The sequence below is a fragment of the Dendrobates tinctorius genome, unplaced genomic scaffold, assembly GCF_039654945.1.
Source record: "Dendrobates tinctorius isolate UK_male_01 unplaced genomic scaffold, ASM3965494v1 ptg000019l, whole genome shotgun sequence".
NCBI lineage: Eukaryota > Metazoa > Chordata > Amphibia > Anura > Dendrobatidae > Dendrobates > Dendrobates tinctorius.
The window spans coordinates 47,109,139-47,129,484 of NW_027361687.1; the positions used below are offsets into that span (position 1 = coordinate 47,109,139).

The following is a 20,346-nucleotide window of genomic DNA, read 5'->3' on the forward strand; positions in this document are numbered from 1 at the left end:
TGGCGACCGTACTCCTGGGGGCGCCACATCTTCCATTTTATGTTCAGAGGTATGATGATAAAACACTGTTTTTTGCCTATTTTTTTCTTGTTTTATGGTGTTCACTAAAAGGGTTAACTAGTGGGACAGTTTTACAGGGTGGGTTGTTACCAAATATGTGTACTCTTATTGTTTATTTTACTTTTCTTTCATAATAATATTTATGGGTACAACATTTACAGTATACCGTATATACCGTATGTATAAGTCGTATAGGTTAAGCAGTATAAGCCGAGTTTTTCAACACATTTTTTGTGCTGAAAAAGTCCCCCTTGGCTTATACTCGAGCGAGTGTTCCACAAGATGGAGGAGGAGCGGGCGTGGGGGTGGAGCAGGTCCCAGGAGGCAGGAGTCGGCTGCTTCAGCTAAAGCCCACGCCTGATACTAAAGAGAAATTAATATTCACTGCGCACTCAGTGAATATTCATTTCTCTTTAATAGTGGGCACAGTAGTCGCAGCCGCCGGTATCGTGCAGTTGCCAGGCGACTTCTGTACCTGCTATTGAAGACAAATGAATAATCACTGTGAGCGCAGTGAATATTCATTTCTCTTTAGCAGCGGGCACAGGTGTTCGACCCACCGCTGCAGCTGCTGGCATCGGAACATGATGCTGCGAGGGAGCGCAGGGACAAAAAGCAGTATTTTTTTTTTTAAGTTCTTCTGTGGGGGCCATGCATACTAGGAAAGAGATGAGGAGCCATGCATACCAAGATAGGGATGAGGAGCCATGCATATCAGGAGTGGGATGAGGGGGCCATGCAGATCAAGATAGGGATGAGGAGCCATGCATTCCTGGATGGGGATGAGGGGACCATGCATACCAGGATAGGGATGAAAAGCCATGCATACCAGGATAGGGATGAGGAGCCATGCATATCAACATAGGGATGAAGAGCCGTGCTTACAAGGGTAGGGATGAGGAGGTCATGCATATCAGGATAGGGTTGAGGATCCATGCATACCAGTATAGGGATGAGGAGCCATGCATACCAGCATAGGGATGAGGAGGCCATGCATACCAGGACAGGATTGAGGAGCCATGGAGATCAGGATAGGGATGAGGAGCCATGCATACAAGGATTGGGGTGAGGAGCCATGCTTATCAGGATAGGGATGAGGAGGCCATGCACAGCATGATAGGGGTGAGGATTCATGCTTACAAGGATAGGGATGAGGAGGCCATGCATACTAGGATAGGAATGAAGAGTGATGCATACCATGATAGGGATGAGGAGCCATGCATACCAGGATAGGGATGATGAGCCATGCATACCAGGATAAGTATGAGGGTGTTATGCATACCAGGATAGAGATGAGGAGCCATGCATGCCAGAATGAGGATGAGGGTGCCATACAGGCCAGGTTAGGGATGAGGAGGCCATGCATACCAGGATAGGGATGAGGGCGCCATGCATACCAGGATAGAGATGAGGCGATCATGCATACCAGGGTAGGGATGAAGGGGCCATGCATACCAGGATAGGGATGAGGAGGCCATGCATACCAATATAGGAATGAGGGGACCATGCATACCAGGATAGGGATGAGGGGGCCATGCATACCAGGATAGGGATGAGGAGGCCATGCATACCAGGACAGGATTGAGGAGCCATGGAGATCAGGATAGGGATGAGGAGCCATGCATACAAGGATTGGGGTGAGGAGCCATGCTTATCAGGATAGGGATGAGGAGGCCATGCACAGCATGATAGGGGTGAGGATTCATGCTTACAAGGATAGGGATGAGGAGGCCATGCATACTAGGATAGGAATGAAGAGTGATGCATACCATGATAGGGATGAGGAGCCATGCATACCAGGATAGGGATGATGAGCCATGCATACCAGGATAAGTATGAGGGTGTTATGCATACCAGGATAGGGATGAGGAGCCATGCATGCCAGAATGAGGATGAGGGTGCCATGCAGGCCAGGTTAGGGATGAGGAGGCCATGCATACCAGGATAGGGATGAGGGCGCCATGCATACCAGGATAGAGATGAGGCGATCATGCGTACCAGGATAGGGATGAAGGGGCCATGCATACCAGGATAGGGATGAGGAGGCCATGCATACCAATATAGGAATGAGGGGACCATGCATACCAGGATAGGGATGAGGGGGCCATGCATACCAGGATAGGGATGAGGAGGCCATGCATACCAGGATAGGTATGAGGAGACAATGCATACCAGGATAGGGATGAGGGGGGTATGCATACAATGATGGGGATGAGGGGGCTATGTATGCCAGGATTAGGAGGAGGGGGCCATGCATACCAGAATGGGGATGAGGGGGCCATGCATACAAGGATGGGGATGAGAAGGCCATGCCTACCAGGATAGGGATGAGGGGGCCATGCATACCAGGCTTATACTCAAGTCAATAAGATTTCACAGTTTCTTATACGATGTATATATATTTTATTATTTTCTGATTTTTTAAAATATACTTTTTTTCACTTTTTTAAGCCATGCATACCAGGAAGTTGAAGTGCACCTACGATAAAAATTACAGACCTCTCTATTCTTTGTAGGTGGGAACAGTTTCAAAATTGGCAGTGTATCAAATACTTATTTCCCCACTGTATATTGTGACAACAGGGTGTGGAATGCCAAGATGATTTAAGATAATGAAGGTATGCTGCTGGAAAACCAGATATGGGAAGTCTCACTAAGGTCTCCCCCTTGATGCCTCTGTGGAGAACCACACAAAATTCTGGAGGACTCATTATGACCATTATCACATACTGTATATGTCCGTTCACTTAAAATGGTGTAATTCCACATTTCTTCTGTACAGGTGTCACGCCGTGCTCACCTGGGGGCGGGACCTCGGCCCCGACGTCATCTCTTCCGGAGCCGCGGTCACTCCGGGGGTCCCGCCGGTGCACACGCGCACCTCTCGTACCTAGGTCCCTGTATCCTTCATGTTATGTCTGCGCTTGCGCGCTTTTCTCAATTTGGTCTCCAGGGCAGTCCTCTCTATGGTACTGGAGGACTTGACCTCTCGTGATCATGTGCTATATCAGGCTACCTCTTCCTAGGGGAGGTGCCTGATTATTGTTGTGCTTCCTGGCTTGGTCTGCCGTGTCTCTGCCTGGCTGTGCGCTGTATTCGGGTCCCCTGCCTTGCACTCTGTTGTGCCTCTTGGCACCCGCTCTGAACCTGCACTCTGCCTTCTACTCGGTTGTGCCTCCTGGCACACGCTCTGATCCTGTGCTCTGTCTTATACTCAGTTGTGCCTCCTGGCATACACTAGGACCCTGTGCCTTGTCTCATACTCAGTTGTGCCTCCTGGCACATGCTCTGATCCTGTACTCTGTCTCTTACTCAGTTGTGCCTCCTGGCACACATTCCAATCCTGCACTCTGTCTTATGCTCAGTTGTGCCCTCTGGCACACACCCTGCTCCTGTACTCTGTTACACCTCCTGGCACACCTGCTGCCTGACTCAGTGCTCTGACGTGCTCCTTGCACGCATCCTGCTTCACTCACACCCGGACGTACGAAGTCTCTGTATATCACGTGTTCCCGTGTCCACGCTTTACACGTTCCTGCAGACACACTCACCCACTCGTGTCTCCTGTGAGCCGGCCTCCTGGTGCCAGCAGTCGTGGTACCTCACCTCCTGGGGCTTGCCCCTGACACTCCCTGTATAGGGGGTGGTCTTCACTAGGTCAGCTCGCCCTGGGAGGGTTGGTGCCACGACCCAGAGGGTCCACTCCAGGAGTCATCACAGTATAATCAGGCCATGGACCCCGCTGGTACCACCGCCTCCGTCCAAAAGGAACTGGTGTTCCTACGGGAGAGTCAGACCAGGATCATGTCCTCTCTGAAATCCATGGAGTCCTGTTTGTCGGCCATGCAGTCCTCTGACCCTGGGAGTGCTTCCCAGCTGGCCAGACTCCAGCAAGAACTCACACAGCAAAGCGACACCCAGGTCCATATCCTCAACTATATGGCGTCGGTTGACAGTCGGCTTCTTTCCATACAAGCCGTTTCTGCCCATTCCTCGGCCCCGCACCCGCTGCCGCGCCTCGGCAAGCCACCCCGATATAGCAGGGACCCTAAGTTGTGTCGAGGGTTTCTGAACCAATGCCGGTTACATTTTGAGCTTTTGCCGCAGCACTATCCCACTGAGCGCGCCCAAATTGCCTTTATTGTTTCGCACTTAGAGGGGGAGGCGTTAGCATGGGTGAACCCCCTCTGGGAGCGCAATGACCTACTCGTCTCTCAGCTTTCCACCTTTTTGGACACCTACCGCAAGGTGTTCGACGAGCCGGGTCGGCTGGCCTCTACCACCGAGTCTCTCTTTAACCTCCATCAGGGTACGCTACCGGTGGGACAGTATGCCATCCGTTTTCGTACCTTGCCCTCCAAACTCGGTTGGAACAACGAGGCTCTCGTAGGGATCTTTTGGCGTTGCCTGTCCGGTCGGATCAAAGACGAACTGGCAGGTCGGGATACTCCCACCTCTTTAGAGGATCTGATCTCTCTGGCGACACGCATTGACCTGCGGTTTCAGGAACGTGCCCGTGAATCAACCAGAGAGAGGAGCTCCTCTCACCTCCTTCGTTCCTGCCCCAAGAAGCCGGGAAACTTCTCCGCCTAGGGTTGGTAGGAGAGGCCTCCCTAGGTGTACGTGATCCCTCTCCTCCCCTGCTCGTGTCCGTGTTATTAAATCTCGGTGCCAAGCGTTATTCTGAGAAGGCTTTTCTGGATTCTGGCGCGGAGGGGAATTTTATCACACTCGAGGTGGTTAAAAAATACCGGATTCCTGTCAGATCCCTGGACACTCCTCAGTCGATAGTTTCGGGCAATGGTACGTCCATGCAGGAGACCGTTACCCAGGCCACCGAAGACATCGAGCTGCAGATCAGAGCCCTGCACCGGGAGAAGATCTCCTTCCTCGTCTTGTCTACCATGTCTCACACGCTTCTTCTAGGTCTCCCTTGGCTACAGACTCATGAGCCAACCCTGGACTGGCGGTCGGGCGAGATACTCCGTTGGGGACCGTCCTGTCAGGAGAAGTGCCTGAAGTGCCTGTTGCCCATCCATCCGATGAACTCTGCCTGTCCATCTCCGGCACCTACAGGTCTGCCGTCGGCTTACTGGTCCTTTGCAGATGTCTTCGACAAGAAGGAGGCCGAGACTCTGCCCCTCCATCGGCCATATGACTGTCCGATTGACCTCATTAATGGTTCTACGCCACCCAGGGGTAGAAGATATCCGCTATCCCCTGCTGAAACCCAAGCTATGTCTGAATATATCCAGGAGAACCTTGCGAGAGCCCGCGGGAGCAGGATTTTTCTTTGTCAAAAAGAAGGACGGCTCCCTCCATCCTTGCATAGACTACCGAGGCAGGAACGATATCACGGTCAAGAACAAGTACCCATTGCCATTGATCCCGGAACTCTTTGACCGGCTTAGAGGAGCTCGAATTTTCACCAAACTGGATCTTCGTGGGGCCTACAACTTGATCCGCGTTTGTTCCGGTAATGAGTGGAAGACCGCCTTTAACACCAGAGATGGTCACTACGAGTACTTGGTCATGCCCTTCGGCCTCTGCAATGCCCCAGCGGTGTCCCAGAAGTTCGTGAATGATGTCTTCCGGGATATGCTGTACTCCTGCGTGGTAGTCTATCTGGATGACATCCTCGTTTTTTCTCCAGACCTCTCCGCCCACAGAAAGAACGTGCGTCAAGTCCTTCAGCGCCTGAGGGAGAACCGCCCTTATGCCAAGCTCGAGAAATGTGCCTTCGAGCAAACGTCCCTGCCATTCTTGGGGTACATTATCTCAGAATCAGGTCTACGCATGGATACGGCAAAGGTGTCCGCCGTCCTCGATTGGCCACAGCCCCATGGGGTGAAGGCAATCCAATGCTTCCTTGGTTTTGCGAACTACTACCGACAGTTCGTTCCTCATTTCTCCTCGTTAGTTCGTCCTATCTCGTCCCTTATCTGCAAGGGAGCTAACCCAAAGGCTTGGCCCTCCATTCCGCACAGAGGCTCAATCCTCGGCAAGCCAGGTGGTCCCTATTCTTCGCCCGCTTTGTCTTTGAACTACATTTTCGGCCCGGCGATAAAAACATTAGAGCGGATGCGTTGTCAAGATCATTCATGTCGTCTGATGCAGAGGAGGAACCCTCTCTTATCATTGATCCATCAAAAGTAATTACCGTGGCTCCTGTCAAGTTAACCACGTTACCTCCGGGAAGAACCTTTGTGGCTGAGAAAAACCGAAAATGAGTGTTAAATTGGGGACATTCATCCAAGATTGCCGGCCATGTTGGTGTCCAAAAGACTTTGGACTTAATCTCTCGCTATTATTGGTGGCCTTCACTCTCCCAAGATGTTAAAGACTTTGTGGCATCTTGCCCGCCCTGTGCCCAGAACAAGATACCCAGACAACCACCCTCTAGTCTTCTGCTCCCGCTTCCCGTTCCGTCGGCTCCATGGCAGCACATAGCCATGGATTTCATTACTGATCTGCCTTGTTCTTCTGGTTGTACTGTGGTCTTGGTGGTTGTAGACCGATTTTCAAAGATGGCCCACTTCATTCCTCTTTCCGGACTACCCTCTGCTCCTGACTTGGCGAAGATCTTCATTTCCCATATCTTCAGGATTCACGGCTTCCCCCAGCACATCGTGTCAGACAGAGGGGTCCAATTCACCTCTCGGTTCTGTAGAGCTCTATGCGGACTCAAAGTGTCATTGGATTTCTCTTCCGCCTATCACCCCCAAACCAATGGGCAGGTGGAACGTACCAACCAGATCCTTACATCCTACCTCCGGCATTTTTCTAATGCTCATCAGAATGACTGGGTCGGTCTACTTCCTTGGGCTGAGTTCGCCTACAATAATCACTCCAGTGAATCGTCTACCGAGTCTCCTTTCTTCATCGTCTTTGGACAGCATCCCAATGTGCCTCTACCGGTACTTCCTGTCTTGGGGGGTACCTGCTGCCGATTCTCTGTCTGTGGAGTTCTCCAGGGTATGGCAGCAGACCAAAACCGATCTCGAGAAAGCACGGGACAGAATGAAATTACACGCTGACAAGAGGCGCCTGGACGTTCCTCCATTTCTCCCTAGTGACAAGGTGTGGCTCTCCACCAAATACGTCCGCCTTAAGGTACCATCTTACAAACTGGGTCCCCGTTACATTGGTCCTTTTGAGGTCCTCAGGCGGATTAACGATGTTGCTTACAAATTGAAGCTGCCTCCTTCACTCCGTATTCCCAATTCCTTCCATGTGTCTCTCCTTAAACCTGTGGTTCTTAACCGATTTCATCCTTCTCCAGGCCACACAACCCAGCCTGTTGGCTTGGGGGATGAGTTTGAGGTGAATGACATTTTGGCCATGAAGAAGGTAAGAGGGAGAACCATGTTCTTGATCGATTGGATGGGTTTTGGCCCCGAGGAGAGGTCATGGGAGCCCAGGGAGAATATCCACGCACCCCAGATTTTGTCTAAGTTCCTCTCCAGTTTTAGAAAGAGGGGGCGTAAAGGGGGGGTACTGTCATGCCGCGCTCACCTGGGGGCGGGACCTCAACCCCGACGTCATCTCTTCCGGAGCCGCGGTCACTCCGGGGGTCCCGCCGAGTGCGCACGCGCACCTCTCGTACCTAGGTCCCTGTGTCCTTCATGTTATGTCTGCGCTTGCGCGCTTTTCTCAGTTCGGTCTCCAGGTCAGTCCTCTCTATGGTACTGGAGGACTTGACCCAGAAGCTCTCGTGATCATGTGCTATATCAGGATACCTCTTCCTAGGGGAGGTGCCTGATTATTGTTGTGCTTCCTGGCTTGGTCTGCCGTGTCTCTGCCTGGCTGTGCGCTGTATTCGGGTCCCCTGCCTTGCACTCTGTTGTGCCTCTTGGCACCCGCTCTGAACCTGCACTCTGCCTTGTACTCGGTTGTGCCTCTTGGCACACGCTCTGAACCTGCACTCTGCCTTGTACTCGGTTGTGCCTCCTGGCACACGCTCTGACCCTGTGCTCTGTCTTGTACTTAGTTGTGCCTCCTGGCACACACTCTGATCCTGTGCTCTGTCTCATACTCAGTTGTGCCTCCTGGCACATGCTCTGATCTTGTACTCTGTCTCTTACTCAGTTGTGCCTCCTGGCACATGTTCCAATCCTGCACTCTGTCTTATGCTCAGTTGTGCCCTCTGGCACACACCCTGCTCCTGTACTCTGTTACACCTCCTGACACACCTGCTGCCTGACTCATTGCTCTGACGTGCTCCTTGCACGCATCCTGCTTCACTCACACCCGGACGTATGAAGTCTCTGTATACCACGTGTTCCCATGTCCACGCTTTACACGTTCCTGCAGACACACCCACTCGTGTCTCCTGTGAGCCGGCCGCCTGGTGCCAGCAGTCGTGGTACCTCACCTCCTGGGGCTTGCCCCTGACACTCCCTGTATAGGGGGTGGTCTTCACTAGGTCAGCTCGCCCTGGGAGGGTTGGTGCCACGACCCAGAGGGTCCACTCCAGGAGTCGTCACAACAGGCACTATACAGTCAGTATCTTCTTATGAATCCTTTGTAATGGGCTCAACCTGGTGGAACAACTCCTTTAATGAGCCATGCGATAGGGATATACTGTATTGTGTCCAAGATGCAGCAGAATATAGAGTTTATGAAGAATGGAGACAACAAGGGAGTTACAGAATCATATGAGAGCCTTATCTCAGAAGTTTCTATCTCTAGAGGACCAAACTTTTTGTTGAAAGCTGTTGCTAACTTAATGTTCAGATTCATGTTAGTCGAATGACAAGACAGAAGCACGCTTATAAACAAAAATGGATTTAGGAAATATCGACAAGCCTTTATGTCCCTTATAGATATTAGATTAGTGTCAACCAACAACCTAACCTGAAAGGGAGCCCTGTACAATTTATTGTGGAGGGAAATATCGATTTGGCAAGTCAAATTTTGGATTGCCGATATAATTGTTCACCTAGACTTATCCAGGGGTGGCTTTCTCATAGAGAATATGAGCATTCAGCCAAGCCAGAGCTCTTGTGTATGAGAGAGATGGCCAAGATGTCTCCTTGATGAACAGTTGGACAGTCATCTAATGTGTTTCCAAATCTTGTAAGGTGAACCTTTTCTTAAGGAAAACATGATAACTCGTTATAGGCTATTGATAACTACAGTATAGAGCAGACTTTTTGGAGTTAGGGTACCTATGCTGTACTCATTGAATGTTTAGTTTTGGGTTTTGGTTTAGACACAGAACAACACAGAAGCACATTATCCATATTTGTCCAAAAACAACACAAATGGAAGTTACGGAAATACAGTATGTGAAGACCCTATTTAAATGTTTCTATCTCTTGCATGGCCATCTTTTTTATGAAGGTTGTGACTCTCTAAATTTTGTCACCTGGATATTTTGAAAGACAACCCTAGCATTCCACTGGGTCCTATTCTAAAACCAGATCCCTGTATAGGATAACAAGGGTATTGGGATTTTTTCTGGAACTTGCAGATGGAGTGGCTTGTGCCAAGTGTGCCTGAGCCAGCCTTTTGGGCCAGTGGTCTCAGACACACATTGCACTTTCCTAATCATTTACTAACAACATTTGGTTGGTTTACCTTAGCAACAGTGGGTGTTGAAACTGGATATATATAGAAAAGGGGGATATTGTGTTAGTGTTTAGTTGTGGAATATATTTAAAAGGGAAGTAAAGCTTTCTCAACCATTCCTGAAAGTCAGAGATGTCGCACGAAAGAGTAACGAGAGTCTTCTTGGTCTTCTGTTGGATTCCTTTTGTTTTTACACAGTTAAGTGAGTTTCAATTTGTTAGAATTTACTTTCTTGTGTCTCATTTTATTTATCTGTGTTTAGTTGTCTCCTCTGTGAAGTCTTTCATGGGTCAACCAAGGATTTGTAAGATTGGGTAATGTAAACGAGCAGCTCTTAGAAATTTCAGCACATATGTTGTTTTAGAGAAAAAAGTTGGTGGTGTGACTTCCACATGTCACATGTATATTTGAGTAATATATTCTGGAAGTACCGTAAATTGGCATTTGTTTTTTTTTATTTTGCATGCTGCTGCCCGCTTAACACAATTCTCTCCATTGAGTAATTATCCTGGAAGTACCAACATTAAAAGATTGTCTAGTTTAGAAAACTAATTTGAAAACATTATGCTATGAAATCCTTACATTCATACAGGTCACTGTTGCCCTTTTCTGGTCTCAGAATATCACTTTTAACAATAAGTGATTGTCCAAAGTAGACTACCCTTCTTATTCTACATGTTTTAGAACAGAACTGTAGACCATTGGTGCAATTTCTGGTTAACTTAAAGCCTACACATAGGTCTTATTACCTGTTTTAATCCTAGATGTTACCTGTGATGGACCTGCAGAGTTGCTTACTTTTGATGAAGGGGAAGACGCCATACTACAAGTTAGTCAGACTCAAGCTCGATTGTCTAATATCAATTGGAACTTTGAACAGCATATCATTGCGATCACAAGACCTGGACAACCATTACAGCTGGAAAAGTATAGCTACAAGTATGCTGGAAGACTCTCCAGCTCCATTGATGGTTCTTTAGAAATTTCAAGGTTGACAGCCACAGATAGACAGATCTACAGAGCTGAGATATTTGATGAGAACCAGAGGTATCTGTGCGTACAACTTTATGATGTCATAACTGATGGTAAGATATAAAGATTTGACAATGTCTAACTGTTATGGGACAAAACAACATACAGTGTGTCCGTAAAGTCATGGTGCACTTTTGACCAGTCACTGGAAAGCATCAAAAGACGATAGAAATGTGAAATCTGCTCCAAAGAAAAGAAAAATTCTCCCAGTTTCATACCTGTTCAGTGCAGTTCGATGTGGGCTCCATTTGTTGTCCTACACACATCCAAACTTGTGGTTGCATGATGTCACAGACATGGCAGTGTATTAATCAGAGTTCAGTTTATCAGGGGTTAATCTGATGGTGGCTCAGCAACAGCTTAAATGAGTTTGTGTTGTTTGATTGGTTCTTGTTATCTCTCCTCATAAACAGGTCTGAAATGATTAGGCCAGAAAAAAAGGCACCAAAATGTGAACTGTAAAAGCGCTCCATGACTTTACGGACACACTGTATTTCTGTATTTTCTGGAACAGTTCCATAAGATGATGGGAACAAGGTGTGCATCTTGCGTTGACTTGATCATGCATTAAATGGTCAATCATTGACATCAATAGACATTCTGGATTATATTATGTGACCCAATTGACAACTACCAACTGAGTGTCAAAAGAAATATAGACAGCCTGGGTAATACAATAGGGTGTGCCATCGTGCACCAATAATGAGCAAGGAAAGAAAAAAGTAAAGAAGTACAATAGTGATGCACACACCTAGGAATGTACAATAAGAGTAATTTTATTAATACTGCATACTTAAAACCATTAAAAACAAATACAAAATCTTAAACCCATATAATAAAATGCAAAATATGGGTGACAATTATGGTCACTACAGGTTACAGCATAAGCACATATATAACACAACTCCTAGCAATGATGGGCCAGATGTATAAGGAACAATGATATATATCCAATACAATTATGCTTCAAGGTATAGAAAATGTAGACCTATAATGTGGCACCCAAATATAATATAATTGGCATCAGTGTCTATAGAGCAGGGGTCCCCACCCTGTAGCTCGGGAGCCACATGTGGCTTGCGGTCCCATGAATTGTGGCTCGTGACTGTCTGCCAGCTTGGTACATTAGCTCCATGTCTAGCAAACAGGTATTAAGAGAACATCTCAAAATTGTGAATTTTGTGAGTAGCCCTGCACAAAAGTGCAGATCTGGATGCACATATACTGTCTTGGGGTTTAGAGATGATTTAGGTATGGTACGCTGGAGAATGATACTATATGTTAGTGGAGGTTCTTGAAGCTGGATGCGACAGTGTGTTGGGAGTCCTTCATGGGAGAATACTGAATGGGGATATTGTGGGAGCAACCCCTGGATCTCAGTGTACTTCTTTGGAGTAATCTATGTGGTAAAGCTTTGGTTATGATAATACCTATAATGGGGGCTTTGGATGACACTACTTTGAGGGAGGAGGGAGCAGAATGTGGCTTGCGACTCTCTCTCTAAGCTGAATGTGGCTCTCAAGGTCAGAAAGGTTGGGGATCACTGCCATAAAGAAAATCAAGCAAAAGTAAATGCAGTACAATATGGAAATATATTCAATAAGGCACACATTACTGTCAGTAGATAAAGAAGTTGATGCCACAAAATAGAGGTGTCACTTTAACCACTGGTGCCCAAATTGGGCCATCACAAAAAATAGCAGAATAGGAGTAAAAAATAACCCTCATAGGAAGTCAAATATCTGAAAATAGATCATATCACCGATAGAAGAACATAATGCAGATCAGCCCAGACACCCCATGCGTGAATCATAGCTTCATCAGGGTAAGTGTTTGGAAACAGAGGTACCAGTGAAGGATATATACACAGCTAAATAAGAAAAATGAGTTACGAGTGGTTGCCATGATATTCGGGGAGAGGGGATAGCAGCACTTTAAGGAAGGTAGTGGAATAATAGCCGGAATGAGATAGCGAAATGACTCATCTAGTGACCAATTGACAACTATCAGACCACAGGTAATTTTTCAGGATGTATTAACAAGGTCTTATACTAATGGGACCACTTTGAAAAATAAGGAAATATAGTATATGCTGATTCATCCAAACTTTTGTTATATATGATAAAAACTTTTTGTTTTCAGAGCAATAACAACTCTAACCTTTGTTTCTTCTGCTTCTAGCACCTGCTGGAAATTCTCCGAGTGTTCGTAAGTAGTTATTTATTTATATCACCAACATCTAGCAATGTGTAGACATATAGTCATCATGTCAGTCCCTGTCCCCAGTGGGACTCAAAATTTCATTTTCTGAAAACATGAACATATTTGGGGTCACTTACAGTTGAGTGAAAAAATGTTTGCCCCTTCATGATTTCCTATTCTTTTGCATGTTTGTCACACATAAATGTCTGAGATCACCAAACAAATGTAAATATTAAAAAAGCTAACACAAGTAATCACAACATGCAGTTTATAAATGAAGGTCTTCATTATTAAGGGAAAAAGAAATCCAAACTTACTGAGGCCCTGTGTGAAAAAGTGATTGTCCCCTAAACCTAATAACTGGTTGGGCTACCCTTAAGGGGGTTTTACACTAAGCAATATCGCTAGCAATATCGCTAAAACGTCACTGGTTTTGTGACGTTATAGCGATATTGCTAGCGATATCGCTATGTGTGATACTTACCAGCGACCGGCTCCCCCGCTGTTCATCGCTGATCGCGCGAGAATGTCCGGCTCCATTTCTCGTCGTCTGCTTCCTGCTGGGCTTCCTGCTGTGACGTCCAGCGACGCGTGGAGGCGGGCGGGAGGACGCCAGGATCGCTGTGTGTGAATGGTAAGTATCGTGCGCTGCGTCGCTGCTGCATCGCTGTGAGATCTTTCTGTATGAAAGCTCACTAGCGATCATTTAGCGATGCACCAGCGATCCTGACCGGGTCGGATCGCTGGTTGGATCGCTGGTGCATCGCTAAATGTAAAAGGGCCTTTAGAAGCAACAACTGCAATCAAGCATTTCCGATAACTGGCAATGAGTCTTTTACAACGCTCTGGAGGAATTTTGGCCCAATCATCTTTGCAGAATTGTTGTAATTCAGCCACATTTGAGAGTTTCCGATTATGAATCGCCTTTTTAAGGTCACGCTACAGTATCTCAATCGAACTAAGGTCAGGACTTTGACTAAGCCACTCCAAAGTCTAAATTTTGTTATTCTTAAGCCATTTAGAGGTGGACTTGCAGGTGTGTTTTGGATCATTGCCTTGTTGCATAATCCATGTGCACTTCAGCTTGAGGTCAGGAACAGATGGTCGGACATTCTCCTTCAGGATTTTTTGGAAGTCAGCAGAATTCATGGTTTCATTTATCACAGCAAGTCTTCCAGATCCTGAAGCAACAAACAGCCCAAACCATCACACTACCACCATCATATTGTACTGTTGTATGATGTTCCTTTTTTGAAAGTCTGTGTGACTTCTACGCCACATGTAATGGGACTTGCGCCTCCCAAAAAGTTAAACTTTTGTCTCGTTAGTCCAAAGAGTTTTCTCACAAAAGTCTTGGTGATCATCAAGATGTTTTCTGTAAAACTGAGATGAACCTTTATGTTCTTATTGCTCAGCAGTGGTTTATGCCTTGGAACTCTGCCATTCAGGCCATTTTTGCCCAGTCTCTTTCTTATGGTGGAGTCATAAACACTGATCTTAACTGAGGCAAGTGAGGCTTGCAGTTGTTAGGATGTTGTTGTGGGATCTTTTGTGACCTCTTGGATGAGTCATCGCTGGCTGTTGTGAGTTCATTTTCCCCTTCACTACTGAGGCCCGAGGAACTCCCTCTTCTGGTAAAGAAAGGTAGTGAGCCTGATTATCAAACACCTGAGGCTGATGATGATGACTGGCTGAGTGGAGTTACTGACTGGATATAAGGCTGCTGACGCCCTTCTGCCCTGCGGGTGATTTCTCTGTGGGATCCTTGGAGACCAGTCTGAATTCCTGCTCCTCTAAAGCTAAGTTTGCTGCTCGGCCTTTTGCATTTGTGCTTTGACTTTGTTTTGCTTTGTTTTTCTGGATTTCTGCCATTCCCTGCTGGGTTGTGCTGAATTCCTTTAGCTCTGTCTTCTGAAAATACCTGAGTGCTGATTTAGTTTTTGAAGCCTAGCTGCTTCAGGGTCTTTTTCATATTAGCTTGTTGGCTTATGTCTTTGATAGGGTTTTGGCAGATTGCAGACAGCAGCCTTCCTGTCCTTTCCTATCTAGGTAGTTTTGGGCCCCGGCTTTGCTCAGTCTATCTTTCTGTCTGTGTTAGTGTTTTCATCTTGCTTCACCATCATTATATGTTGGGGGCTGCCTATTGCTTTGGGGTCTGCTCTGGGGCAGTTTAGATTTCCCCTTTCTTTCTTTAGGCCTATTTAATTCTCTGGCTGTGATCGAGGGGTCTAGGGCATCGTAGGAACCCCCCACGGCTACTGCTAGTTGTGTTGATAGGTTCAGGGGTCTGCAATCTGATAGTTGCCAACTTCTCTGGTTTTCTGGACTTAGCTTGTATTTCTGTTTTTGCCTCCTACGGTGACTCAATCATAACAGAATCACCCGCCATACCGCAGATCCTAGGGTACTCAATAGCAGGAAAGAATTGTACAAAAAAAAAAAAAAAGTGTGTATATTTTTTCCTCTATATCTCTGAGGCCGTAGGGGGAATTTTTTTTCTCTCAATGTAGATAAAGCAATTGTCTGATCGTGTGGAGCAGCTCGCTGCGGAAGTGCGGGGAATTTCCGCCTACCTTGCTCATTCACATGCTGCTGAACCAAAGATTCCTACACCTGATGTATTTTTTGGGGATCAGTCTAAATTTTTGAATTTCAAAAATAATTGTAAATTATTTTTTGCCTTGAAGCCTAACTCGTCAGGGAGCTCCGGGCAGCAGGTTAAAATTGTCATCTCTTTGCTGCGTGGCGATCCCCAGGATTGGGCGTTTTCTTTGAAACCAGATGATCCTATTCTGACTAATGTGAACGCATTTTTTCAGGCCTTGGGGTTGTTGTATGATGAACCTAATGCCATTGATCAGGCTGAAAAGACCCTGCTGGCATTGAACCAGGGTCGTGATTCTGCAGAATTGTACTGTCAAAAATTCCAAAAGTGGGCAGTACTTACTACCTGGAATGATAATGCCTTGGCTGCTCTCTTTTGGAAGGGGTTGTCAGAAGCCGTAAAAGATACTATGGTGGGATTTCCTGTTCCCTCTGGTCTTGACGATTCTATGTCATTAGCCATTCAGGTTGATCGGCGTTTGCGCGAACGCAAAGCTGCACGAGAGGTGTTGCCACCTGTTGAACAAATGTCTGAACCTATGCAATGTGATATAGTTTTTTCCAGAGAGCAGCGTCAGGAGTTCAGAAGGCGTAATAAGTTGTGTTTTTTCTGTGGAGATGCCTCGCATATTATTTCTGTCTGTCCTAAACGAGAGAAATGCTTTGCACACACGTTTTCTGTTGGGGGTGTTCAACCTAAGTTTCTTCTGGCTATTACTCTGATCTGCTCCCTGTCCACATTTTCTGCCAAGGCTTTTGTGGATTCGGGAGCAGCTCTAAACCTAATGGACTTGGATTTTGCTAAACGTTGTGGATTTCCGATGACACCTCTGCAGACGCCTATCCCTTTGAGGGGGTTTGATGCTACTCCTTTGGCTAAAAATAAACCTCAGTTTTGGACCCAGGTGGTAATGCGGGTCGCCCCAGACCATCAAGAAAATTGCAGATTTTTGGTGTTGCATAATCTGCATGATACTATTGTTCTGGGGTTTCCCTGGTTACAAATTCATAATCCAGTTTTGGATTGGAAATCTGTGTCTGTGGTGAGTTGGGGTTGTCGGTGTGCCTTTAGTGAGGCTCCGGTGTTTTCCACCTCTCCTCAGTCGCATGATGTTCCTGATTATTTGGTGGACTTTTATGATGTATTTAGTGAGAATGAGTCTGCGTCTCTGCCTCCTCACAGGAGTTATGACTGTGCAATTGAACTGAGCCCGGGGTGTAAATTTCCCAAGGGTCGGCTCTTCAATTTATCTGTACCCGAGCACTAGGCTATGCGATCCTATATTAAGGAAGCGTTGGAGAAGGGTCATATTAGACCATCCTCGTCACCCTTAGGTGCCGGTTTTTTTTTTTGTAGCCAAAAAGGATGGATCATTAAGACCTTGTATTGATTATCGTGCCCTCAACAAAATTACTGTTAAATATCAGTATCCGTTACCCCTGATTTCTGATCTATTCTCCAGAGTTAAAGGTGCTTGCTGGTTTACCAAGCTTGACCTCAGGGGGCGTATAATCTTACTCGCATTAAGCATGGGGATGAATGGAAGATGGCGTTTAATACTCCGGAGGGACATTTTGAGTACCTGGTGATGCCTTTTGGGCTCACTAATGCCTCTTCTGTCTTCCAGTGCTTCATGAACGATATTTTCCGAGATTTTGTCGATAAATTTTTGATTATCTATCTGGATGATATTTTGATCTTCTCCAAGGATTGGGATTCTCATGTGGAACATATTCGGACTGTGTTCCGGATCTTGAGGGAGAATTCCCTGTATGTCAAAGGATCTAAATGCCTTTTTGGAGTACAGAGGATTTCTTTTTTGGGATTTTGTCCCTGTCAACTATTGAAATGGACCCGGCCAAGGTACAGGCCATTTACGATTGGGTTCAGCCCACTTCTTTGAAGGCCCTCCAGAAGTTTTTGGGTTTTGCTAATTTTTATCGGAAATTTATAGCAAAATTTTCTAGTATTGCCAAGTCATTGACTGATTTGACTAAGAAGGGTGCTGATGTGTTAAATTGGTCTCCAGAGGCTGTTTCTTCCTTTCAGGAGCTGAAGCGAAGATTCACCTCCGCCCCGGTTTTGTGGCAACCTGATGTCTCACTTCCATTCCAGGTAGAGGTGGATGCTTCTGAGATTGGTGCAGGAGCTGTTTTGTCCCAAAAGGATCCTGTAACATCTAAAATGAATCCCTGTGCTTTCTTTTCCCGAAAGTTCTCTCCATCTGAACGTAACTATGATGTGGGGAATAGGGAACTGTTGGCCATGAAATGGGCATTTGAGGAGTGGAGACATTGGTTGGAGGGAGCTAAGCATCAAGTCGTGGTCCTCACTGACCACAAGAATTTGATTTACCTAGAGTCGGCTAAGCGCTTGAACCCTAGACAGGCTAGGTGGGCCTTGTTTTTTATACGTTTTGATTTTGTGGTTTCTTTTCTTCCTGGAACGAAGAATGTCAAGGCAGACGCCCTCTCTAGGAGCTTCTTTGCTGATTCTCCTGTGGTGACCAAGCCTGCTACCATCTTAGGCGAAGGGGTAGTTCTTTCTGCCATCTCGCCCGATTTGAGACGTGCTCTGGAAGAGTTCCAGGAGGACAAACCTGAGCGTTGTCCCAGTGGAAAGTTGTATGTTCCTGACCAGTGGAAGAAGAGATTGATGTCTGAAGTTCATTGCTCTGCTTTGGCTGGTCATCCAGGTATTTTTGGTACTAGAGATCTGGTGAGTCAGTTTTTTTGGTGGCCCTCCTTGTCTCGTGATGTCAGGAATTTTGTGCAGTCCTGTGGGACGTGCTCCCGGTCTAAATCGTGTTCTCGCTCTAGTGGGTTGTTGATGCCTTTGCCTGTCCCCAAGAGGCCATGGACCCATATTTCAATGGATTTCATCTCTGATATGCCTGTCTCTCAAAGGATGACTGTTATTTGGGAGATTTGTGATAGGTTCTCTAAGATGGTTCATCTTGTACCACTCCCTAAGTTGCCGTCTTCCTCTGAGTTGGTGCCCCTGTTTTTACAACAGGTGGTTCGTTTGCACGGGATTCCTGAGAACATTGTATCTGACAGAGGAGTCCAGTTTGTGTCTAGATTTTGGAGAACTTTCTGTTCCAGGCTGGGAATTCAGTTGTCCTTCTCCTCTGCTTTTCACCCTCAGACCAATGGGCAGACAGAGAGAACAAACCAGACCTTGGAGTCATATTTGAGATGTTTTATTTCCGCTGATCAGGATGATTGGGTTTCATTTTTACCCTTGGCCGAATTTGCTTTAAATAACAGAGCTAGTTCTGCCACTTTGATGTCACCTTTTTTTTGTAACTTTGGGTTTCATCCTCGATTTTCTTCAGGGCAGGTGGAGCCGTCTGCCTGCCCAGGGGTTGACACTGTGGTGGAGAGAATGCACCAGATCTGGGACCAAGTGGTGGATAAGTTATCTCTCTCCCAGGAAAAGGCCCAGTGGTTTTCCAACCGACATAGGACCATTGGTCCCCAGTTTAAGGTTGGTGATATGGTGTGGTTATCATCAAAAAATATTGCTATGAAGGTGGCTTCTCCTAAGTTTAAGCCTAGATTTATTGGACCTTACAAGATTGTGGAGATTATTAATCTGGTCTCTTTTCGTTTGGCTCTTCCTGTCACATTTAAAATCCATAATGTGTTTCATAAATCTTTGTTGAAGAGGTTTGTTGAACCTGTTGTTCCGGGGGTGGCACCTCCAGACCCTGTATTGGTTGAAGGTAACATGGAATATGAGGTAGAGAAAGTACTGGATTCCCGTCTGGCTAGACGGAGACTCCAGTATTTGGTTAAGTGGAAGGGTTATGGTCAGGAGGATAATTCCGGGGTCTCTGCCTCTGATATTCATGTCAAAAGATTGGTGCGTGCCTTTCATCGGGCTCAACCTGATCGCCCTGGTGGCGTGGTTGAGTGTTCGGTGACCCCTCCTCAAGGGGGAGGTACTGTTGTGAGTTCATTTTCCCCTTCACTATTGAGGCCTGAGGAACTCCCTCTTCTGGTAAAGAAAGGTAGTGAGCCTGATTATCAAACACCTGAGGCTGATGATGATGACTGGCTGAGTGGAGTTACTGACTGGATATAAGGCTGCCGACGCCCTTCTGCCCTGCGGGTGATTCTCTGTGGGATCCTTGGAGACCAGTCTGAATTCCTGCTCCTCTAAAGCTAAGTTTGCTGCTCGGCTTTTTGCATTTGTGCTTTGACTTTGTTTTGCTTTGTTTTTCTGGATTTCTGCCATTCCCTGCTGGGGTGTGCTGAATTCATTTAGCTCTGTCTTCTGAAAATACCTGAGTGCTGATTTAGTTTTTGAAGCCTAGCTGCTTCAGGGTCTTTTTCATATCAGCTTGTTGGCTTATGTCTTTGATAGGGTTTTGGCAGATTGCAGACAGCAGCCTTCCTGTCCTTTCCTATCTAGGTAGTTTTGGGCCCCGGCTTTGCTCAGTCTATCTTTCTGTCTGTGTTAGTGTTTTCATCTTGCTTCACCGTCATTATATGTTGGGGGCTGCCTATTGCTTTGGGGTCTGCTGTGGGGCAGTTTAGATTTCCCCTTTCTTTCTTTATGCCTATTTAATTCTCCGGCTGTGATCGAGGGGTCTAGGGCATCGTAGGAACCCCCCACGGCTACTGCTAGTTGTGTTGATAGGTTCAGGGGTCTGCAATCTGATAGTTGCCAACTTCTCTGGTTTTCTGGACTTAGCTTGTATTTCTGTTTTTGCCTCCTACGGTGACTCAATCATAACAGCTGGCCTCTTGGAGTAATTTTGGTCAGCTGGCTACTCATGGGAAGGTTCACCACTGTTCCATGTTTTTGCCATTTGTGGATAATAGCTCTCACCGTGATTCAAGTCCTAAAGCTTTAGAAAAGTCTTT

At 46.6% G+C, this 20,346-nt stretch overlaps 1 protein-coding gene across 2 annotated transcripts in view; it reads left to right on the forward strand.

Moving 5' to 3' along the window:
* Positions 1-20,346, forward strand: part of LOC141082910 (uncharacterized) — a 221,842-nt gene that overhangs the window by 152,448 nt on the left and 49,048 nt on the right. The window contains exons 1-3 of one of the 2 annotated variants that reach the window (XM_073566959.1): positions 9,720-9,835; positions 10,398-10,718; positions 12,847-12,873. In XM_073566959.1, coding sequence (XP_073423060.1) covers positions 9,766-9,835; positions 10,398-10,718; positions 12,847-12,873 — 418 coding nt within the window. In that variant the 5' untranslated portion in view covers positions 9,720-9,765. Of the gene's footprint in view, positions 1-9,719; positions 9,836-10,397; positions 10,719-12,846; positions 12,874-20,346 lie in introns of those variants that run through there. The other variant, XM_073566960.1, reaches the window with a different exon arrangement.